The sequence below is a fragment of the Cheilinus undulatus genome, linkage group 7 (assembly GCF_018320785.1).
Source record: "Cheilinus undulatus linkage group 7, ASM1832078v1, whole genome shotgun sequence".
Classification (NCBI taxonomy): Eukaryota; Metazoa; Chordata; class Actinopteri; order Labriformes; family Labridae; genus Cheilinus; species Cheilinus undulatus.
Window position 1 is genome coordinate 52,192,775 of NC_054871.1, and position 25,615 is coordinate 52,218,389.

General features: G+C 41.6%; 1 protein-coding gene across 1 annotated transcript; it reads left to right on the forward strand.

Annotated features, from left to right (window-relative positions):
- The first annotated feature begins 8,639 nt into the window (after positions 1-8,639).
- sft2d2a (SFT2 domain containing 2a) lies at positions 8,640-18,581 on the forward strand. The gene is made up of 8 exons (XM_041791945.1): positions 8,640-8,871; positions 9,608-9,697; positions 15,527-15,612; positions 16,598-16,679; positions 16,835-16,870; positions 16,973-17,031; positions 18,172-18,201; positions 18,301-18,581. The coding sequence occupies exons 1-8, from the start codon at positions 8,806-8,808 to the stop codon at positions 18,338-18,340; spliced, it is 489 nt and encodes a 162-aa protein (XP_041647879.1). The 5' UTR covers positions 8,640-8,805; the 3' UTR covers positions 18,341-18,581.
- Positions 18,582-25,615: the final 7,034 nt, after the last annotated feature.

Genomic DNA, 25,615 nt, shown 5'->3' on the forward strand with positions numbered 1-25,615 from the left:
AATGACTACAGCTCTGGTTTGCTTTCAGCCAGCCTGTTCACCTTTGCAGTGGAGGATTTTAAATCTGTCATTAGTTTTATTTTCACCTATCAGTGATTCTCCATGCTGCAGCCCCACCCTCATAGCTTCAGGGTCTTGAGAAGGGTCTAGCTGCAGCCGCAGCCGCTACAAACCACAGCCCCTACAAAACACGCTTACCCCAATGAGCTACCCCTAGACCTAACAAGAGGAAACTAAAATGGTAAAGCTAAATAATAGCACCAGTGGGCGTGTTTTTTAGGGGGCGTGGTTTGTACCGTACCCACAGAAGTAGGTGTATTTTGTAGGTAGCGTGTTTTTTTAGGGGGCGTGGTTTTGTACGTACCCACAGAAGTAGGTGTATTTTGTAGGTAGCGTGTTTTTTTAGGGGGCGTGGTTTTTTACGTACCCACAGAAGTAGGCGTATTTTGTAGGTAGCGTGTTTTGTAGGGGGCGTGGTTTGTACTATGGCCGCAGCTGCAGTTGGGTATTATTGAGGGTCTTTGGAAACTACTTCCCCCTGAGCAGGGACTCTTCCGGTTCAGGCCTGACCACAGAATTAGATTAAGACCATAACTGAATCTCAATCTCCTCCCTAAACCCTGAGCCCTGAGCCCTCATTGACTTAACTGACGGCACCTGGAAAGTGATTGAGTGAGTGAGGCTGCAAGGACTTGAAGGGTAGAAACAGGAATGGGACAGCCCTTTGTTTTTTGTTTTTTTTGTTTGTTTTTTTTTTTGTTTTTTTTTTTGACAGTTGGCATCTTATAGAGCTTAAAACAAAGATAAAAACAAGCGTGCCTCACCTACAGACCTGTTTTCTCAGTGGATAAAGGCTGTTCTTTAATATACTTACAGGAAAAATACTTCTTTTTACAACATCCACCCCTTTTTGCACCTTCCATGTTTTTTGTTTACATTTTCGCTCTTTTCACTTCACTTTTATAGGGTTTACTGGCGGGCATCCCACATGAATCCCTTACATACGTCACAATGCAACGAACTATGGGTAATTCCCTCACGCTAAGTCTGCAGAGATGCCCACTCACGGAAAGGGTACATGAAGGGCTCAAAAAGTCAGCGAGAGATCCCTCACACACTTTATGATTTGACAGTGGGACAGCCCCAAGCCCTCACGGACTTAGCGTGCCTCAGAGTCAGTGAGTGTGTGAGTATGGACATCGGGATTGGGCCCATGAATAAGACTCTGGTTGAAAAGCACAGAGTTGACCAGAGGGGTATTGCACAAAAGTAGGATAAAGAAACTGTCATAATTAGAGTTAACAGATGCAGAGCTGATGATTTTTCAAGTCCGCCAATCAATAGTTGTATTTTATTTATTTATTTATTTATTGCTATATGTGGCCCATTGAAGTGCATGTTACTCAGGTTATGTAGAGTAGGCTATAAATGTCAGTGTTATCAGTGTTGTCAATGTTTTTCCCATGTTGTGTTGTTTCATCCATCATCCTTCTTAAAGAACAAACTTGTCTGGCCAGAAAAGGCCCTGGCAACAGCAGGTGAAAACCAAATATAAAAATATTCTGCAGTCTGGTAAGTTACTTTAGTGCAGCCTAAAGAGCAATTATCAGATGAAGTGATAGATTTGTTGTCTGCTGACAATGAATTTCTGTATGATTTAAGGGGTCAAGAAAAAAAGCACACACAACTAGAACAGGGGTGGCCCACCCACCCAGCCAAGACCTAACCCCAGCAGAGGAGCTGGCCATCGATTTAAACAAAGAGAGGCCAGCTGAGAGCTGCAGCTTCTTACAAGGTGCATATTGCAGTTCCACTGCAGATTAAACACATTTGACAATATCATACTGTCTGACTTTGAATTTGCGTGCAGTGTCTGGGGACACATTTGTGCTTTTGGAGCCACCAGAAGACAATCCAGTTAGTACTGTACGTTTTACTGAAATTCCAGGCTTGGCATGTCTTCAAATATGAATACGAGTTCTCTTGATTCATGTATGTATATGGCAGGGGGAAGGCACCTCTGCAGATGAGGAGACGCTGTCACTGGACTCCAGAAGGCTTGAGGTATCATGTCAAATTTGTTGAAATATACTCTTATTTAGTGCAAAATGAATAGAAAGTCAATGATGTGGTGCTAATCAAAATGTGACCAAGAGACTGCACCACGCCAAGAGCAAGCTGCCAGCATCGTGAGTATACTGTATGCTGAAGTAAATGTATGTGATGCACAACTCCTGTTGTGCTAATTGACAATTCTTCTACAGAATTCACAAACCATCAGACATCTGTATGCGAAACACCTGCAGAAACAGACCGAGCTGGCAGAAATCCAGATCCAGAGGGAGAAAAGAATGAGTGAGCTGGACATTGAAATAAAAAAACGGAAGCTGAGGAAACTGGAACTAGAGATCCAGAAATTAGAACGGGAGGCGAGTATTGCAGTATTGCGCACTGTAACCATATTTGTGGTTTGAGTGTGTTAATCCTTGTGACTTTTGCTCTCCCCACTCCAGACTCAAAGCTGAGAAACAGCAAATGCAAAATAAACCACATAACTAACTAGAAAATAATGGTGTCCTTTTTTCTTTTACGATGAATGTGGGGTATACAATTGATTTGGAGACGTGGAATTTAGAAATTTGACTATACGGTGTACCAATGCTAGACAAAATGCAGATACACAACAAAAAGTACCACACAAGATCATTTATTGTCTAAAATTCTACATTAAGCACTTTAGCCTGGGAAAAAAAACTGGCAATATATTGCTCTCTGACTAATCGGCCAGCAATGTTGTCTGCATCAGCACATTATTTTGTGTTGACTGTCGAAAAAAATGCGTTTTGTTGATTTAGCAAACACTGGTACATTAGCCAGATGAACGCTATAAAAATTAGCCACACACGCTGCAGATGCTCCATGGCTGTTGTTTTACGGCTGTGATACAAGACCTGTGCGTACGTTGGGATCCTGTCCAAGCATGAAGATTAAAACTTCAGTTACCTCTACAAAACGGTGTGTTTATTGCCTCACCCAATAACACTTCATGGTGGCAGCGGTGAAGGCACGCTGAAGACGGACCCCCCACTGATCGACGGGAGCTGGAAGTTGTCCGTGGATAACTACTTCTTACGGAGTTAGCAACGGCTAGGCTAACGCTTGTAAATGGAGACAATGGCATTGCACTTGCCCACAATGAACTGGTCAGATCTGGACCTGAGTGAAGCTATTTCACTGTTTAAACAGAAGATGTCTCTCTACATAGAGGACGAGGAGATTGCCGACGCAGGCAAAAAGGCAAGGAAAATATGTCGAGGCATTGGTGATGAAGGCTTAAAGAGGCTAAATGCTAGCGGTCTGAGTGGGGAGGAGAAAAAAGTCCCAGCCAACCTGTGGAGATTCTTTGAAAATCAGCTGAAATTAAATGTGAAACATAGACTCCACCTTATGCAATACAGACGAAAGCCTGATGAAAGTATTGACGAATTTGTGACCAGAGCTAGAACCTTAGCACAAAAGTGTCAGTTCACTGACGAGGAGCTAAATGAGCGTCTTATTGAGCTCATCATTGCCAGTACTCCTCACGATGCCCTGAGAAATGACCTATATAGCAAACCTAAAGGTTATTCCCTTGCAGATGTTTTGGCAGAAGGACGAAAGTATGAAGTCCTTTCAGCTGGAAATGAACAACTTCTTCAACTTGGCTTATCAAACATGGGAAAGCTCCATGCTATGAGTAGAGGGCGAATGTGCCAGAACTGTGGTACCCACCATAAACCGCATCAGTGTCCTGCCTACAACGATGACTGCTCCATGTGTGGCATTAAAGGACACTGGGCAAAGTGCTGCAAAAAGAACAAACATAAACACAACCCACAACACTCAAGCAAAGGCCAAAGAAGTGAGTCCAGACCACCAGAAAAGAAACACTACAAAAACAAAAAGCAACGCCATTACTCAAGACCTGACAACAGACACCATGAGTCCCACATCAACACTGTAGACAGCCAAGGGGCTAATGAGGAAAATGCATACCAGAAACAGTTCTATTCTGTCACTATCAGTGAAAAGTGCATGCATAGCATTGACAGTAAGCAACCCAGGGAGGAGGCATATACAACGCTGAATGTAAAACCACCTGACTTACCCGGTCATGGACATACACTATGTCTGAAAATCGATACAGGGGCATCAGGAAACACACTTCCCTTGCGTACATACATACAGATGTATGGTAGAGGTCGGCAGGCCATGGACAGACTAAAAAAGAGTCACACAAAACTATCAGCTTACAGTGGTCACAGGATCCGTTGCCATGGGACTATAGTCATTCCATGTCAATACAGGGAGTCCAAGTGGGTTGATGCTAAGTTCTATGTTGTGGATGTGCCAGGACCAGCCACTGTTGGACTTCCAACAAGCGAATTATTAAAACTGGTGACTGTAAATGTTGACTACATTGCTGCCAGCGCCAACAAAGGAACCAAGAACACAAGTGACAACCATAACAAAACATACCTACAAAAACGCATAAATACATGTGCTGACCTAAAGAAGGTGTACCCAAAGTTGCATCTCATTCTTCGGCAACCTGTACACAGCCAGCGGTATTAAACCTGACCCAGCAAAGGTCAGAGACATAAAAAAAATGCCAACCCCTCAAAACAAAGATGAACTGCATAGGTTCTTAGGGATGCTGACCTACTTAGCTCCCTACATACCTAAGTTTGCTGAAAAAGCGCACACACTGAGAGGACTGTTAAAAAACGATGTACCATGGACATGGGAGAGTGACTATCAGAAATGCTTGGAAGATCTAAAGTCAATAATCGCTGGCAATGCATGCTTGAAATATTATGATTCAAATACACCTCTGACTCTAGAGGTAGATGCATCACAGAAGGGCTTAGGCATAGCCTTAGTGCAAAACAACAGACCTGTTGTTTTTGGCTCAAAAACACTGACGGACCACCAGTCAAGGTACAGCAACACTGAGTGAGAAATAATTGCCATTGTGTATGGAATGCAGCGATATCACACCTACCTGTATGGAAAATCATTTACACAAGCTGATCACAAGCCACTAGTCACCATATGTGTGAAACCACTACATGCTGCTCCACCAAGGCTCCAGCGCATGCTGATACAGACGCAGGGGTACAACTATGAAGTCAGGTACCGTCCTGGACCACAAATGGTCCTTGCAGACACTCTGAGTCCAGAAATCCAGAAACCAACAGTGAGATCGAGCTAGATGAGCGCATTTGATGGAATTGAAGCAGAAACAGAGGATCCAGAAATGATTACTGTTTCCATCATAAACTTTTCCCTGGAAAAACAAAGATGCTTTACGCACAGAGACGGCCCACGATTACAGACTCAATGCACTGAAAGAAGAAATTCACCAAGGGTGGCCAGAAAACATAAAGGATCTGCCACAAGACTTGCGTACTTACTGGTCCTTTAGGGATGAACTTGCAGTGGAGTCAGGAGTCATATTCAAAGGCAGGCAGATACTTATTCCAGACTCAATGACAGACACTATACTGAGACAACTACATGTCGGCCATCAAGTCATTGAGAAAACACGTCGTCTTGCAAGAGAGAGTGTATATTGGATAAGGATGAATGACGACATAGAGAAAGTATGTAGATCTTGCCATGTGTGCATGGAGCACCAAGTTGCAAACCCAAAAGAACCTCTCAACCCACACACTGTTCCATCAAAGCTATGGCAGTCTTTAGCTTCTGATCTGTTCGAGATCAAGGGCAGGCAATATTTATTCACTGTTGACAGATATTCCAAGTATCCAGTTGTCGACGAAATGACCACGCCTGTGTCCAGCCATGCAGTTGCACAAAAGATGCAGACGTACATGTCACTATTTGGTCATCCTGATGAAATATTAACTGACAATGGACTGCAGTATTCAGGGCAGGCCTTCAAGAAATTCATAACAGACTGGGGAATCAGACACATTACAAGCTCACCCCATTATCCAAAGAGTAATGATTCATCGAGAGGCATGTAAGGTACATCAAGTCAGTGATCAAGAAAACTTTACAGCAAGGAGGTAACATTCAGGTGGAATTACTGCAGGTTAGAGCGACACCTGTTGACAGCAAACTGCCATCACCAGCAGAAATGATCTTCGGGAGACCTGTCAGTACTATGTTGCCAAGCCATACAGAACCAGGTAAAGAAGAGCAGAGACTGCACCTAGAACAACGTACAGCAAACATGAAAGAACATCATGACAGAAACAGTCGCAGAGAACTCCCTCCACTCTGTCCTGGACAACATGTCCCTGTGCTGAGCAAGGAGAGAGGAACATGGCACCCAGCAGTGGTAATGGAAAAGTGCAAAGAGCCAAAGAGTTACATTGTAGAAACACCAAATGGGAACAAAATCAGACGCTGCAGGAGCCATGTGCGTGAAATGTTCAATCCAGAAATGCAGAAAAGTTCAAGGATGATCAGCTTTGCAGAGCCTCAACCTCACGATGATGCTCACATGAATCAGGGTGACCTAACTGAGGAAGACAAAGCATCCTTAAGTGAAGGGAAAACTAAGGAACTGACAGGTGTGCAGTCCTTGCACACAAGATATGGAAGAACTGTAAACAAACCAGCTTACTACAAGGACTATGTATAATGCACGCTCAGTTAGATGTAGAGAAGGATCTTAGTCAGTTGGTAAGGATTTACCTATACTAGTTTTCATTACACCTTTCTTTTATAAAAGCAAATATTCAGTTGGCTATTCTCAACCTAGATGTTAATAAATAATGTTATAAGAGAACTGTTGAGAACCTTAGTTGTTTAAAACAAAAAAACAAAAACAAAAAACCCCCCCAAAAAACAAAAACAAAACAAAAAATCAAAAACAAAAACAAAACAACAACTGATTCCTTAGTACTTTAAATGTACAGGGCTCCTGAGTAAAAGAAAGCGGATGATGCTGTGATGACGTAGGCAGGGGGCTGCAGAGCGGAGTAATACGAGACCTGTGTGTACATTGTGAGCCTGTCCAAGCATGAGGATGAAAACTTCAGTTACCTCTACAAAACGGTGTGTTTATTGGCTCACCCAATAACACTTCACCGTGGAAAGCGGTTAAGAACCTGAATGGATAAATGAAGATAAGGAAACTCCCCCGCCTTCCAAGTAAGATTTCTGACCAATGAGAGACGAATTGGAGTGCACTTGGCATTTGTTTACAACTTTGGACCGCAAGAGACTTTTGCCGTGTGAACACAAACGAACCAAGTGACAACTGAAACAAATGTATTGGTTTTGCCCCTGAATCAGAACAAAGCAAACGAGCCACAGGTGTGAATACACCCTCAGTCATCCCTTTTTTGTCTATTGTTAGGAGACAGTTGAAACAAAACGAGCTTCTGTCAGTTACACTGTAGTCCAAATGTTTAAGTGGTGATTTATATTTCTTTGTCATTTTTTCTCCTCTTTCTTATTCTGTAGTTTTTTTACATTTGTAATCTGTATTGTATTGTACCTATTTGAGTAAGGTCCTATTTTATTTTATTTTATTTATTTATTTTTTACCTTTTTGAACCTTTCAGTGTTTGTGTTACATTAAATAGAAAAGGATTCCAAATAAACCGTCTGGCCTCTTAGTTTTGTTGCTCAGTTATTTTGTCTTTTTATATGTGCTTTTTGTCTTTATATAATCTGTCCAAATAAATAATAAATACTAAAAGTCAACCAGCAAATGAAAGGACTACAGTTATAATATTTGGATGCAGGATGATTAAATGATGTAACATGTAGAAAAACACACTCATTTCTCACAGTACTGAGAGCAGAGCCACCACAGGATTAATCTTATCCTGGTTGTTAGCCTGGTCTGGAGCAGGCTAACTGCAGAGAATAAATCACCATTGTTACTTGTCCAGGATAAACTTGACCTGCTTTCGGGCAACCGACTTGAGGCTAAGTTCATCCAGGATAACCAATATTTACCGGCTTAATCCCTTATCCCGGTTTTGTGCAATACCCGTCAGAAGGTCCCTGTTCCTGGGAAAGTTCCTGCTGTTGAAGGGCATCTAATGATGGTCTATTCAGAAAGATTGTTTACTCTGTTCTAAAAAATGTGACCAATGACTGACAGATTTGGTTTCTGGGGCAAAAATCAAAATTAGAATTTACCACCTTTACTCTCTCCCTGCAGTTGTGAGTAAAAAGTATTTAAAAAAATCCATCATGAGCAGAGTCGGCCCTGAAGGTTTAATACTGACTGAATATAAAAAATAAATCCTTACATAGTTCATGAAATGCAAATGCATTTAGGAAATCCTAAAAAATATCTCAGCACTACTTTTTAATGTCTCATTGTTTTTATCATTTCATTGATGGTGAAATATAAACAGAAGAAACAGATTTTTTCAAAAATCATTTTATACTTTAAAACGTGTATTTGCAGTTCACTATTTTGTTTAGGACGTCTGGTGTTGTTTTTTTACAGTTGACCTTTAGGGCCACCGTATCACCTGTACGTATGAGGATATTCCGGTATTTTTTTCTTGTGAGGCTGATGTTAGATCAGTTTTTCTGTTTTGTGGAAAAAAAATTGTCTCGAAAAAAGAACTCAGAGTGAGACCTCTCCACAGCCTCTTATCTTGGGTGTAACCAGCTAAAACCATCCACCTGAACAGGTATGCTAGCTGACGGCTCCACGTGACGTTGTTGTTCATCCGCGGAGATTTAAGGAAGCCGGGAGATTTTCTTCAACACTTCGGGGAACCAAACCTCATTCCTCCACTCTTTAGAGGATCTTCGACCCTCATGGATAAGTTAAAATCGGTTTTGAGCGGTGAGGAGGCGCGGAGAGAGGACAGGACCATCTTAGAGGTAAAAATGAACTCCATCCTCTGTCCGCACTGTTGACTCTGAGTGTGTTCACTGATGAATCTGTCCACACTGCTCCAGCTCTACTCTGAGTGTGTTCACTGATAAATCTCTGTCCAAGCTGCTCCAGCTCTACTCTGAGTGTGTTCACTGATAAATCTGTCCACACTGCTCCAGCTCTATTCTGAGTGTGTTCACTGATGAATCTGTCCACACTGCTCCAGCTCTACTCCGAGTGTGTTCACTGATGAATCTGTCCACACTGCTCCAGCTCTACTCTGAGTGTGTTCACTGATAAATCTCTGTCCAAGCTGCTCCAGCTCTACTCTGAGTGTGTTCACTGATGAATCTGTCCACACTGCTCCAGCTCTACTCTGAGTGTGTTCACTGATGAATCTGTCCACACTGCTCCAGCTCTACTCTGAGTGTGTTCACTGATAAATCTGTCCACACTGCTCCAGCTCTACTCTGAGTGTGTTCACTGATGAATCTGTCCACACTGCTCCAGCTCTACTCTGAGTGTGTTCACTGATAAATCTGTCCACACTGCTCCAGCTCTACTCTGAGTGTGTTCACTGATGAATCTGTCCACACTGCTCCAGCTCTACTCTGAGTGTGTTCACTGATAAATCTGTCCACACTGCTCCAGCTCTACTCTGAGTGTGTTCACTGATAAATCTCTGTCCAAGCTGCTCCAGCTCTACTCTGAGTGTGTTCACTGATGAATCTCTGTCTGCAGACTGTGAATGAAGCCTCCACTCTGAGCTGGGGGACTCGTCTGAAGGGGTTCGTCGCCTGCTTTGTGATCGGGGCTGCATGCACAATATTGGTGAGGATTTAAAGGGATCATTTCACTATTATTAAAACTGTTTCCTGCTCCACACATTAAGGAAGTTTGCAGGCAGACGGAGCTGGTGTGGTTTTACTGGTTCATCTTGTTCTCAGGAATGCAGATCTTCTTCACTCACCAGTCTTAGTTAACAGCTCACACAGTCGGTTTATTTTAGGCACCAAAGTCAGAATTAATGAGGCCAATGACCTGGTGTGTGCAGGGGTGGTTTCTGTCATTAGAACCCCGGGCTAAGAGCAATGTGAGGCCCTTCTCCAGGGGCGTAGCTAGAAAGAACAACACACAGGGCCCCCCTTAGCCAGCTAGCAAAGCAACAAATGTTGCATCATTTTACAAATGTAGAGGGATTTTGATGTACAGTGCTTAACAAATTTATTAGACCACCTGTCATATTTGTCTCAGAGACCATCCAGCATCATCAAGTGCTTTAATGCGGACTCTTTAATTTTCAGTCAGCTCTCCACGTTTTACCATTTGAACAGGAATGAGGGATTTCAAACTGAATTCACCAAAATTTGAGCCGGCTCACTGGGCTTCTCTGGGAAGTCAGAAATGAATCAAGCATAACATTCAAACACTAAAACTCATTTTTCTGTTCAGGAATGCAACTAAATAACTATCATTTGACATATTAATCAAGAAATATTAATATGCTTTACTATTTTTTCAGTTTTTGGAAAATCAGTAAATTTGAAAATTCATGGATAACAATAATAATTCTATTTTAGCATTAAAAATATCATTTCGGTTAAAGAGTTTCTACATATTGGTGTATTAACCATTGCAGAAACATCAAAAATGATTTTGGTAATTACCAACGCTGTTAATTTAGGGCAGCTGTGGCATAAACCTTACTTTGGTTAGGGTTAGGGTGGTCTAATACGTTTGTTAAGCACTGTATTTTTAATAATAATTTCCCAATTTATGAGCATTTTTTTTACTATGGCTATTTTGTAGTGCTGGACCACACTATCTGGACATTTTAACACAGGGGCCCCCAGAATTGTATTTTACTCTATTTGATACAAATTTCTGTCTGCTGACAGATTCATTTAGTCACTTTTGACACAATAATGACTTTAATTATTGAGAAAAATAAAAAAAAAAAAACACTTTTCATTGTAGGCATATGGAAGCCCATTTACAAATGTGGAAGTAAGGAAATTAAAAAAAAAAATCCAAAGTCATGATTATAAGATTAAAATGTAAAATTATGAGATAAAACTCATAATTGAAAGATACAAAGTTGAAATTATGAGATAAAAAAGTCATTTAGTCAATTATAAATTTTTACGTTATTATTTTGACTTTTTAATTCATAATCTAGACTTTATCTTTTATTTATGACCTTTTATTTTATAATTATGACTTCAAGATTTTTATTTTCAAGAATTGCTGTACGTTCACATTTTTTTCTTTTCTTATTTGACCCAAATGGGCTTCCATACAGGTGTGTCAAGGGCCCCTCTCTACTGTGGGCCCAGGGAATCAGTACCCTTTCCCCCCTTGTGCTACGCCCCTGCCTTTCTCTATTTTGTTTAAAGCAGTCTCAGCTAAATGAAGAAATAAATTCTGGAGCATTTCTTTTCTTATCCACCCCTTCAGCTGTTTTACCCTTTAATTGATTTTAAAAAACCAATCATGGTCAATATAAATTCTATTTTTTGACAAAAAAAACTAACAATCCTTGTTAATGTCAAAGTGAAAACAGATTTCTACAACGTAATGTCAATTGAATAAAAATATGTAGGTAAAAGAACTGACAGCATTAATATTCATCCTTTTCTGGTCTGTATTTAGTAGAGTCTCCTTTGGCTGCACAGCTGTGAGGTCTCAGTCAGGTTCAAACATCTGGACTCTGCAATGTCACTCTATTCTTGTTTGCAAAACTGCCCTTTCTATGTCCAGACACAAATCCTCTATTGATTGAAGTCTGGGCTTTTCCTCGGCCACTCCAGAACATTCCCCTTGTTGTCTTTAAACCATTTCTGTGTAGCTTTCTCTGGATGCTTCGGCTCATTGTCTGACTGGAAAATAAAGCTTCTCTACGCCATAGTTCTCTGTCAGACTGAATAAGATTGCCCTATATTTTGCTGCATTCATTTTTCTCTCTACTTTTACAAGCCTTCCAGGGCCTGTGGCTGAGAAGCATCCCCACAGCATGATGCTGCCACCACGGTGCTCCACAGTGGGGATGGTGTGTTTGTGGGGATGTCATTGTTTGACCTTGAAGTCTCCCTCGTGCCTTTAGGTGAACTCTAGTCTAGATTGAATCTGAGTTTTCTTCAACAGTGTCTTTCTCTTTGCCACTCTCCCATAAAGCTCTGACTGGTGAAGAACCCGGCCAACAGTTGTTGTCTGCAGAGTCTCTCCATCTCAGCTGCTGAAGCTTGGAACTCCTTCAGAGTAGTCATAGGTGTCTTGGTGTCCTCTCTCACTAGTCTCCTTCTTGCACGCTCACTCAGTTTGTGAGGACGGTCTGTTCTAGGCAGATTTACACATGTGACCAGTGTTGGGTAGCGTTACTTTTGAAACTAACTCGTTAGATTACTGCGTGACATAATGAGATAAGTAATTTGTTACGTTACTGTGTTACCTACTTCTAAAACTAACACATTAGAGTACTTTTGCGTTACTAAATATTAAAACCCTTTAGCCACTCGTTCCACTCGACGGTTGTAAAAAACAACAGATAACGACCGCACATCTGCATTTGAATGTGCAGACTCTAATCCCAATGTACAGCGTATTGACAGCTCATAATCTGTATCTCTGCAGCCTGAAAACACCACTAACAGTCAGGAAAACCTTTACAGCTCTTTAACATGCACACAGTCTGACAACAAGCTGGGCAGAGGCAGACAGGATCACTCAAACGCTGTGCGTAATAACAGCGTGTAATTGGAACAGCTGCACAGCTGATTCAATGAAAGCAAACAGAGCTTTTAAACTTACGTTTCACCAGCATGCTGTTCTTGTCCCTTTCATCCAAAAATCCATCATAATGGGGATAATTCCACAGTGGCCTGCTGTCCTCTCCGTCATCTTACTGGCTCAACAAGCTAACAATGCACGCGTAATGGCACAGAATGTTTACCTTCAGCTGGTACGAGACTACATGCCAACGTGACTACAGGAAGAGAGAAGGACAAACAGAGCGGATGCTTCAAGGAGCGTCCTTTTTTTCTTTCTCTCTTTTTGAAGCCACGGAAGAGAGAGGACATTTGGGACTTTCCTTTTAGTAACGGATTACTTTTATGAAAATGTAAATTATAACAGGATTACTTGAATTGTGAAACTAAGGCGTTACGTTACTCGTTACTCCAAAAAAGTAATCTGAGTACTCTAACGGATTACTTTGTAACGCATTACCCCCAACACTGCATGTGACATATTCCTTCATTTCTTCATGATGGATTTAACTGAACTCTGGGGGATGTTCAGAGACTTGGAGATGTTTCTGTCTCCATCCCCTGACTTTGACTTTTCAATCTCCTTTTCTCTGAGCTGCTTGGAGTGTTCTTTTGTCTTCATGGTGTAATGGTAGCCAGGAATACAGATTAACCAGTGACTGGACATCCAGACACAGGTTTCTTTATACTAAAAACACTGAGACACATTCACTGCACTCAAGTGAATTCCATTTCACTTACAGTTGAATGAGGTCAGTTGCTTTAAAGGGACTGAATATTTATACAGTCACTTATTTTACATGCTTTTGTTTAATTGACATTGCTTTGTAGAAATCGGTTTCACTATGGCATTAGGCCGGCCACACACCAGATGATTTTTTAATCTGAAATGATTTTAAAACTGAGAGACCACAGACTTCAGGACAATTTCCAAAGATTTTTCATCTTTAAAGATTTTTATTTTTGGCCTTTTTTGCCTTTATTAGATAGGACAGTGGATAGAGTCGGAAACAGGGAAAAGAGTGGGGAGAGACATGCAGGAAATAGTGCCAAGGGCCGGATTCGAACCCGGGTCGCCTGCGTACATGGCGCGCGCCAGATTTTTCATCTTTAAGCCTCTGAATGCACACACTAGACGACACAGCCAGACTGTCAGATCACTGGAGACCACACACCTGCCGACCTGCCAACGACCTCACGTGTGCTTGCTCTCTTTGGTTGTTGTGGGTACTCTGTCAGTGGCACTACGACCTAGAATCGTAAATATCAAACGTGTTTGATATTTACGATTCTGGGTTTGGGAGGCTACGACGAGATTTGGAGCAGTAAATGAATCGTGTTGACACCACACACACACAGACCACTCAGACAAATAATCGCTGCGACGAGGCTCCAGCCGGTATACGCCCCCCACAATCATCAGAAACAAACTTCACAGGCATGTTTTAGGGACCTCTGAGACCGATATAAACATGTCTTATAGGGATCAAATATGTGACCTTTGACTCCGCTCGACTCTACTTAGTTTCAGTACCATAATCTTCATTTTCAATCATAGTTTAAACCTGTGGTTCTCAACCTTGGGATCGGGGCCCCTGCCAAATTGTAACCCCTTTCCATCATTTTTCCCACCAATTTTAACCCATTTGTACCATTTAACACCTATTTTTTGTCCATTTTAAACCCTTTCACCACTTTTTATCTGCCTGTTTTTTCCCTTCTAAACCAATTCTTGACACTTAAGCCTAATGTTGTCCCTGTTGACCCATTATTGCCACTATTAACCCCTTTTTACCACTCTAAACACCCAGTTTTCCCAATTTTAACCACATTTACCTATCTGATATGCCCATCTTTGCTAGTTTAACCAATTTCTGCCACTGTTTGCCTATTTTTTCTTTCTCAGCTAACCTTTTTTTGCCAGTTTATATCAAATTTTCATCCCATTTCACCAAATTTCCACCTGTTTTTGCAGATTTCATGCCATTTCAGTCCCTTTTTAACTCACTTTTACCACTATTTATGCCCCTTTTTTCAGCCCATTTCTGCCATTTTTATCTAGTTTTTGCCATTCTTAACCCATTTTTTATCTATTTTAATTATTTTTAAACAAAGTGACTTAAACTTTTAGGGCTATTTACAACACAAACGATTGAAAAAAAGATATTTTTTCTTTTATAAGACTGGTTATTATTCAGGTTAAATATATACCACAGCTTAACTTCACAATGAACCATGATTTTTTTTGTTCTTGCTCTCAAATGTATGATGTTTTTGGAATAAAGCATCTGCTAAATGGTATTGTGGCATTTTGCTGGCCCCCAGTTTGGCTTGGTCCCAGAAAATTCTCCCCTTTATCCCCCCCCTTATGGGTTTATCCACCTCCAGGTACAGTGGGGGTCCCTGGTCTCTGGCACCTTTATTTTGGTGGTTGCGGGCTGAAAAGTTTGAGAATCACTGGTTTAAACTTTGATTTCACTTCCTCATCATAGGCAGGAACCTTGGTAAAGATAACAACCAGAAAAAATGCCAGGTATCAGGAAACATCACTGATGGAAATCAGAAGACAAGTAGGTAAGATGAGTCAGTCAGCACCAGACGTTGGAGAAGCACCTTAAAGTCTAATATGTCCAACATTTCTGTTCAAGAAATCCACAATAAAAGCAGAGTACAGGTGTGATATCAGTCGTTCTTATCCCACTGCGCTGTGATTGTTGTGGTGGGAGGTGTTTTTGCTCTAATGCTCCTCTTAAGTATTACGACAGGTGTTGATGCATACCTTAGTTTGAAGTATATCTATGCCCATGCCTACAGGGCCCATTGTCGCAGGACACAGGTGCCACACCTGGCCACACCTGCCTCGACCTAACTGACTATGAATGTTTGTGTCTTCCAGGGAGTGTGTGTGCTCTTCCTCCCCAGGATCGGGCTCATCCTCTTCATCGTTTTTTACACCTTTGGAAACATCTGTGCTCTCTGCAGGTGAGTGTAAGCAACAAGAAGGCCAGGTGTGGAGCTCATAATGAGTGTGTAACGGTACGGAGCCAAATACAGAGATAAGAGTTGTCACGGTAACAGAAATGTCAACTCTCTTAGGGTTCTAGTGAAAATCAGACTACTAGTTTGCAGGAATGTGCCTTCAGGTTTTCATTATTTCCTTTCCACCTGTTTAAAGACAGTCATTTTTCAGTGTTGGTACTTTTGATAAAGTTGATCATTAGAATATTAGAGGTCAGATTGTTTTAACACATGCAGTATGGAAAATGTATTGATGTATGACCATTTTCACAACCTTTAAAAGCCATTTCACCATGAATCAGCTGATCTCAAAGTTACATTAATTTGAAGTTAGATTATTAGATTCTGATTACTGAAAGTCTTTATTTTTCATTGAACATATACATTATTATCAGGTCAGCTGACTCCGCGCAAACCTTTATTTTAAAATCGTGTTTTTACCACAGGGATTTTTCCTGACCTTATGTAGGGGTTTCAACTTTCTGTTTTTACTTGTTCTGTCTTATCAGGTTTCTTGCACCAAGCTGGTGCATAATCAAAATTTTTCCAATAAAGTATTTTTAATTTTTTTAACTATTTATTATTATTAGTTTTAATATTATGATTATTATTATTATTATTATTATTATTATTATTACTACTAGTACTGCTATTATTACTATTATTATTTTTATTATTATAACTATTATTTTTTATTACTATTATTTTTTTATTATTATTATTATTATTACTATTATTAGAAGTATTAGTATTTTTAATTATTAAGATTATTAGTATTGGTATTATTTTGAGTATTATTATTATTATTTATTTATTTATTTATTTATTTATTTTTTTCGGCTGCAATGTTTTCGGACAGATAAATCATTGGACGTGTTTCTGTCTCTTGAATTGCTCTAAGGAGAGTAATTGTTTATTTTAAGTATTTTATTCTGGTGTGCTCCAACAGCACCATGTTTCTGATGGGTCCAATGAAACAGCTGAAGAGGATGTGTGACAAAACCAGAGCGCTGGCCACAACCATCATGATTGTGAGTCCAAATTTACTGTTCTTAGCTCTGGTCTCCTTTGCTCTTTATCTAGCTGCTAATTTATCATCAGCTCAGGCATGATAGCACTTTAAATACATGTTCTTCTGTGATCTGTGATTGAATCTGGTCAAAGGGGAGTCTGTTTCTCTCTGCAGACATGCCTGGTGTTGACACTCTGTGCAGCTTTCTGGGTGAGTGATCTACAGAGAAAACTCAGGAACAGTGCTAAAAGAATATCAGACATGATAGCGAATACGAACTGTTGTTAACAGATGTGGCTGTTTGTCTTTCAGTGGAAGAACTTTGGCCTTGCTCTGTTATTCGTCATCCTGCAGGTCTTATCCTTCACCTGGTGAGTCTCTGTTTCTCCCCTCTGATCTGAGCTGCTTGTTTATGATGATGATAGATGATGAGACCAGCATGGCTAATCCAAACGATGGCCTATGCATCAAAGTCTTTTTAAAGTGCTTCTTCACATGTACGTAAAACACACCTCTGCATCCTTCCCTGCACAATAAGAAAGAAAACAGACGGATGACAGTGTGACATTTATTTTAGACAGTCTGAAATTCTGAGACAAAGTTATTCCAGCGACTTCACTGTGTTTGGGAGTTTTACAGACATAATATAAAGAGAAAATGACACCATTCAAAGTAGATGTTTTGTGCAGCAGACCATTATGGTTTTCATATTTCTCATATCTAGTATATTTACACATCTGAACACATTAAGTCTTATTTTTTTCTGATTAAAAAAAAAACAAAAAAGAAATGCACTCCTACTAACACATTACCATTGTTTTATTAAAAATAAGCCTTGTGCTGATTGAAGAATAATCTAAAAGTTACATTGTATTTTATACTTATAATAATGACGTATCTAATTAAACCAATAAGACATTTAAAAGAGGGCAGCTGGTGGCCTGCAGAGAGACTACAGTCCTTTCTAATGGTTCCAATCTAATCTCCCAGTTTCCAGCTCTACCCCCTGCTCTACCTAAATGAAGGCAAAAGGACTGAAAACCACTGAAAAAGTCTTTAAAAATGTTTGAAACCCATAAGTCTGCTTCATATTTGTTCTTGAACTTTCTGAGTTGTTCCAGCTTGCAGGCCCATTGATGGAAACTTTCCAAGTCAGGAAATAATTATACTGTTTATTTTCACACAGTGTGAGTGCAGGGTAAATTTAGATCCTTGGAAAAACCGGAGTCCCTTCACTATTTCCTCCTCCCAGAGGAGAGCTCCTGCCTCTGAAACACAGCTTACATTAAAAGTCCACAGACAGAAACAGACATGTGCTGGTCTTTAGTCGTTCGTCATGTTTTCAGACACTGTCGCCTTAATATTATTATTATTATTATCATTAAGAATAATAAAAGTAGAGTGTATTTGTATTAACCAGGCAAACTGAATGCATTTATTATACATATATCTATGGCTCACACTATTCTGTGCTGAGGATTCCTGATGTTAAATGTGTGTGTTGTTTGCAGGTACAGCCTGTCATACATCCCGTGTGTGAGGTTGGTCATTTCACATCTCTAACTCACTTCAGCTGCAGAAACATGGAGGATCAGGAGGATTTCTAAATAACTATTTAATGTCTGTGATTCTCTCTGCAGGGAGGCAATCCTGAAGCTGGTGGCAATCGGTCTGAAGTGAGCTGCATGTCTGTGATGAAAACGACTCCGTCTGGATGAAGAAGCAGAGACAGGCTGGACTCTCCCACCTGAAACAGCAGAGATCACAGATTATTGATCATTATGTCCATGTTGATTTTGATGCATGCATTTTTAACTCAAAGTTTGGCTGATTGTGTTTACCAGGTTTAATGAGTGTAGACTTGTGTTGTAATATTTGTATATAATTATAAATAAATGGAAATTTTACTTGTTTTATAAATCAGGAAATGAGAATCTCATGATTGACTTTGGAAGAGTAGAAGGAGTGAGAAACCCAGATCAAACAGGGTAAATCTGAAACCTCTGAGGGGTTAATATGAACAGTAATCAGCTGGAACAGAGCCACAAAACGACCACACTGTTCATTCTAAGGCAGTGATACTCAACATGTGGCTCCTTTGTGATGATCTGTAGCTCTTTGATGTCTTAATTTTAAACATTATTCATCACGAAAACCATAAAAAAGAGAAACTTTGACAGAAACTATCCATTGCAAGTCAGATTGATCTGTTTGTTTCGCACAATTACACAGTTGTCTTTAATTGTCAACCAATTTGTCCCTTTTTTGCCTCTTGTAATATATTTTTACTACTTTAAGCCAACTTTGGACATTTCTTTCTGCCATTTTCATCCTGTTTTTGCCCTTTTTCACCAGTTTTTGCCTCTTATCCTGCTTTTTGCAAATGTTCGCTCTTCTTGGCATTTTTTCACCCACTTTTCACCCATTTAAACTGTATTAAGCCATTAAATGCTAGTTATTGCCCCATTTTTGCCCATTTTCCACATATTTTCCGCGACTTTCTGCCTGTTTTGGTCTCTTTTCACTTGTTTTTGTCATGTTTTTGCTGTTTTTTGGTCATTTTTGTCAGCTTTGTCTAATTTTTTTGCCCCTTTTCACCCATTTTTCTCACTTTTTTGTCACTTTTTACCCATTGTTCCTGCAGTTTTTGCTGCTTTTTTCCTGTTTTAGTCACTTTTCACTCATTTTTGCCATGTTTTTGCCACATTTATCTCATTTCCTTTTCACTTCTCACCCATTTTTCCACTTTCTGCCCATTTTTCACACTTTAAATGAGTTTTTGCCCTTTTTCACCAGTTTTTGCTCCTTTTATTGTGCATTTTGCAATTGTTCCCTTCACTTTTCACTCATTTAAGATGCCTTTTTCCATAAAATCTCTTAAATCAGGGGTGTCAAACTCAAGGCCAGGGGGCCAAATCAGGCCCATGGTACAGTTATACCTGGCCCACCAGATCCTATCATATTTTTATTATAACTGGTCCACTGGTTTGAGGTCTGCAGATTTCCTCCAGTTTAAAAATGTTAACTTAACCACGATGATTTAGAATATCCTTGTTAAGTCATTAGAAAAAGTAAAAAGTTAAAATAATAGGATAAAAAGTCAGGAATGTGGTAAAATGCATTTGTTTTCATTTCATATTCTTAATTTTGCATCTCACAGTTATGACACAAAGTTATTTTTTAACCTTTTAGATCCTCAGTTTTAAATTTTTAAGTAATATTTTGATCTTTTAAACTCATGATTGTGAATTTTTTCTCAGGTTTTGACCTTTTTAGCTCCTTATTTTGACTTTTGTGTCATCATTTGACCTTTAAGATCCTCAATTTTAAATTTTAAGCAACATTTTGACTTTTAGAACTCAATTTTTTTTTGTCACGCTTTGACATTTTAAACCGATGACTTTGTATTTATCTCATATTTTGACTGTTAAGAATCATGATTTCAACTTTCCATGTCATATATTTGCCTTTTTAAAACATTACTTTGACTTTAAATGCCGTGTTTTGAACATTTTGAGCTCATAAGTTCAGATTTTTATCTCAGATTTGAGCCTTTAAACTTAACATTTTGACCTTTTCAATCTCAAAATCCTTTATCATCAGTACTAAGGTTTTCCCCCCATAAGTCATTGCTGGTGAAAATTAGTTTGACAGTTTATGGTTAAATTTGGACCCTGCTTGGCCCTTAGGTTGGACCCAAATTCAGAATCCGGCCCCTGCTGTGGTAAACAGAACCTGTCTGACAAAGTGATGGAGACTAAAAGATCTCCAACACATCATGGTACCACCTAAAGAAATTCAAGAACTGATGAGAAAAAACATGTCACTGACATCTATCAGTCTGGAGGGATACAAAGACATTTGTGAGAGCCATGATCTACAAATGGAGAAAACTGTGAATAGTGGTGAACCTTCCAGGGATGGCCAGCCTACAGAAATGACTCCAGAACAACATCTAAACACCTGAAGGCCTCATTGACTCAGTTAAGGTCTAAGTTCATGATTCAACAATCAGAAAGACACTGGGCAACAACTGCATCATGGGAGAGTTCCAAGGCCAAAACCACTGTTGACAAAAAAGAACACAAAGGCTCGTCTCAATTTTTGACCAAAAACATCTTGATGATCCCAAAGACTTCTGGGAAAATAGTATGTAACTGACCAGAAAAAAGTTGAACTTTCTGAAAGGCGTGCGTCCCGTTCCATCTGGAGTAAAAATAACAGCATTTCATCAGAAGAACGTGGGTCCATTTTACTCAGGAAGGCTCCTAACTGAACTGACTCGGAAGAAAGGGCAAAGACCAATATGAGGCCCCTCCCCCTTAAAATAAAGAATCAATAATGAATGGGAAAAAATTAGAAAGCATCTCTTTAATGTTAACAAAGCCACAGAACTGCAGTAAATGCTCTAATGCATGGGCCCACAGTAGGGAGGGGCCCTTGAGATGCCTGTATGGAAGCCCATTTGGGCCAAACAAAAAAGAAAAAAATGTGAAAGTACAGCAATTCTTGAAAAAAAGTCTAAGTCATGATTATAAAATTAAAGGTCATAATTATATGATAAAGTCAAGATTATGAATTAAAAAGTCAAAATAATGACATAAAAATTTATAATTGACTAAATGACTTTTTTATCTCATAATTTCAACTTTGTATCTTTTTTTTTTTTTTTAAAGATTTATTTTTGGGCTTTTTTGTGCCTTTATTAGAGAGAGAGACAGTGGATAGAGTCGGAAACAGGGAAGAGAGCAGGGAGAGACATGCAGGAAATAGTGCCACGGGCCGGACTCGAACCCGGGTCACCTGCGTACATGGTGCGCACCTTAACCACTCAACCACCTGTGCGCCCCAACTTTGTATCTTTTAAATATGATTTTTTTTTAATCTCATAATTTTACATTTTAATCTCATAAATATGACTTTGGATTTATTTTTTTAATTTCCTTACTTCCACATTTGTCTTTTTTAAGTGGCATAAATGGGCTTCCATATGCCTACAATGAAAAGTGTGTTTTTATTTAATTTTTCTTAATAATTAGAATCATTACTGTATCAAAAGTGACTAAATGAATCAGTCACCAGGCTGAAATTGGTTTCAAATAGAGTCAAATACAATTCTGGGGGTCCCTCTCTGTGGTGTTTATTTTGTATTGAATATTTTACTTTGTGGTACTTCCGGTTTCCGGAGCTGGTTGCTGGCTGCTAACTTGACTCTGTTTCTCCTGAGGCGTTCACCCTGCCCCCCTGGTGCTGTGGAGAGGCACACCTGCAGCGAATCCTCTAATCACACCTGCTATTTAAGACTGGCTGCAGCTCTCTACAGCGCCTGAGTCTTGTCTACTTTACCTCACGGTAAACGTCGTCTCCAGGCTCCTTCTTGTGATTCTTCAGAGAAGTTCTTTGTGCCTTTTGGATTATTCCAGTGATCTCTAGTGCTTGCATTTTGTCTTTATTGTCGCTAACGTGCCTCTCCTCCTTTTTTTCCAGTGCCTCCTGCTCAATTCACCACAGCCAGCTCCAGCACTCCCTCACTCCCTCCTGGACTCTTGAAATCCCCTTCCCTGGTGCACTTATCCTCACAAATAAACTGTTAAAACTGCTTCCGTCTCCGCACCTGAGTTCAACCCACACGCAAACATCACAGAAGACTCAGGCCAGAAATGGACTCAGCGGAATCAGACACCCTCAAAACGGCCATCACCCACCAAGGACAACGCCTAGGACATCACGAGTCCATGTTAAAAGGTATCATGCAATCTCTTCAGACTCTCAACACCCAGGTCTCCAGCATATCCGAGCAGTTACTCTCAGTCACTCAGCCTCACCACCCCACTCCTGAGCCTCCACCTGTCAGTGTTCAGCCACCCTCAGTAGATCCTCACCTTCTCCTCCCATCCCCACTATAGAGAGCCTCATGTACCTCACCCTGATTTCTTCTCAGGAGAAATAGGTAGCGCTAGTGGGTTTTTGTTAAGATGTTCCCTTGTGTTTGACCAGCAGCCCCTGAGTTACCCCACGGACAGGGCCAAGATAGCTTTTGTAATTAATTTGTTACGTGGGAAAGCCTCCCGCTGGGCCACTTCTGTTTGGGAGAGAGAATCCCCAGTGTTAGCTTCTTACTCGTTATTTTCTAGTGAACTAAGTCGGATTTTTGATCATCCTCCAGGGCCAAGAAGCAGCCAAACGTTTATTTTCCCTCTACCAAGGTAACCAATCAGTAGCTGATTTCTCCATTGATTTTCGTATTGTAGCCTCTGAGAGCGGGTGGGGGGAGACCGAGCTCAAAGGGGTTTTTCTTAAGAGTCTTTCTAGTGAGCTTAAGGATGAACTCCCTTCCCGGGATGAACCTGACTCCCTTGAGGTTTAATTTCACTAGCCATTCGCATTGACAACCGTTTGAGAGAAAGACGAGAGAGAGGAGTCAGCAAAGGCCCTCCAGCTCCGTCCGTAGCTCCCTCTGGTCAGTCTGCTCTTCAGTCTCCTGAACACACTAGGTAGACTTCCGTGACTGTCCCCCACTCCTGTTGATGAACCCATGCAGTTAGGCCGTGCCCTGACTAACCCCAGTGAGCGCCAAAGACGCTTTAACCTTAGACTGTGTATCTACTGTGGTCAGACAGGTCACTTTCTCGCTACTTGTCCCCAGACGCCAAAAGACAGGGCTCACCCGTGAACGAGGGCACTCGGGTGAGCCAGACCTCTTCCTCCTCTAGCCCTCCCCTGCGCATAGCCGTTCCCTCTAGTGTCCTCTGGGGGCGCGATTCCGTGCCCATTAGTGCGCTTGTTGACTCCGGAGCTGACGACAACTTTATTCAGGACACGTTAGCTCAACAGCTCCAACTCCCCCTTGAACCCTTACCGACTCCTAAGAACATCACTGCCTTAGACGGCAGGTTGCTTGCTAAGGTTACTCACCGGACAGCCCCCATAACCCTCATTATCTCGGGTAATCACAGTGAAAAAATTCAGCTGTTTGTTATTCCGTCCCCTCACGCTCCCGTTGTTTTAGGTCGCCCCTGGCTCCATGTACATAATCCTCAGATCAATTGGAAAACCGCTACCATAACCAATTGGAGCGTACACTGCCACTCACTGCTTGCGTTCAGCCAGTCCACCGGTCAGTCGTCCTTCCGTCACTCCCACTCCTCCTGATTTATCCAATGTCCTCAGGAATACCATGATTTAGCCCCGGTCTTCAGCAAGGACCTAGCCGCTCTCTTCCTCCTCACCGTCCCTATGACTGTGCGATCGATTTGCTCCTGGTGCGTCCCTGCCCAGTAGTCGCCTGTACAACCTCTCCGCCCGGAGAGGGCGGCCATGGAGACTTACATTCATGATTCGTTAGCCACAGGTCTCATCCGTCCCTCCTCGTCTCCTCTAGGAGCTGGTTTCTTTTTCACAAAAGAAAGACTCCACACTCCGCCCCTGTATCGATTTCAGAGGACTTAATGACATCACTGTAAAAACAAATACTCACTTCCCTCATTGACCCCTCTTTCGAGCCTCTCTGTTCAGCCCAGGTCTTCTCAAGCTAGATTTAAGAAATGCCTATCACCTCATCAGAGTTAAAGAGGGAGACGAATGGAAAACAGCCTTTAAGACCCCTATTGGCCACTTGAATACCAGGTCATGCCTTTTGGTCTCACTAACGCCCCGCAGTTTTTCAGGCTCTCATTAATGATGTGCTCAGGGACATGCTCAATCGCCGTGTTCGTATATCTTGACGATATACTTATCTTCTCCAGGTCACTCCAGGAACACCAGCAACATGTTCGTTTAGTCCTCCAGAGGCTACTAGAGAACAGACTTTATGTCAAACCCGAGAAATGTGAGTTTCACACCCCATCAGTCAGTTTTCTAGGTTTTATCATTGCCCAGGGCCAATTACAACCCGATCCTGCTAAGATCAGAGCAGTCACTGATTGGCCCGTCCCAGGTAACCGTAAGGAACTCCAGCGATTTCTAGGCTTCGCAAACTTTTATAGAAGGTTCATTAGAGATTACAGTAGGGTGGCTGCTCCTCACTAGGCTCACCTCCCTAGTTCCCCTACCGGTGGTCACCTGAGGCTGCTGAGGCATTCACCAGGCTCAAGACTCTGTTCACGTCAGCTCCCGTCCTCAAGCACCCTGACTCCTCCCTCCAATTCGTGGTGGAGGTGGACGCCTCGGAGACCGGAGCCGGGGCTGTTCTGTCACAAAGAGACCCCGTTACGAAGAAGCTTCACCCTTGTGCCTTCTTCTCTCGTCGTTTGTCCCCGTCCGAGAGCAATTACGACGTGGGAAACCGAGAGCTGCTGGCTGTGGTGTGGGCACTACAAGAATGGAGGCACTGGCTGGAGGGCACGCGACAGCCCTTCATCATTTGGACTGACCACAAGAACCTCGCCTATCTGCGCACGGCGCGCAGACTCAACTCCCGTCAAGCCCGGTGGGCTCTTTTTCTCAGTCGTTTCCACTTCACCCTCTCCTACAGGCCAGGCTCCAGAAACACTAAACCTGATGCCCTTTCTCGTTTGGACTCCCCTTCTCGTGAGAGTGTTGAGCCGGACCTGATTCTTCCCCCCTCCTGTATCGTCGGTGCTGCCACATGGGACATCATCCAGGCAGTCAAAGACGCCCAGAAAGCCCAACCGGACCCCGGAACTGGACCCCCAGACCGTCTCTTCGGACTCAGCTCGCTCTCCAGTGCTCCAGTGGGCTCACGCATCAAAACTCACCTGCCACCCCGGTTTCCAGAGGACCCTCGGGTTCCTACAGCAGAGTTTCTGGTGGCCGGGCATGACCAGAGACACCCGTGAATTCGTGGCTGCTTGCTCCACCTGTGCCAGAGGAAAATCCTCTCATCAACCCCCTGCTGGCCTTCTGCGTCCCCTGTCCACTCCTGGTCGTCCCTGGTCGCACATAGCCTTGGACTTCGTCACCGGTCTCCCACCTTCTGAGGGAAACACAGTCATC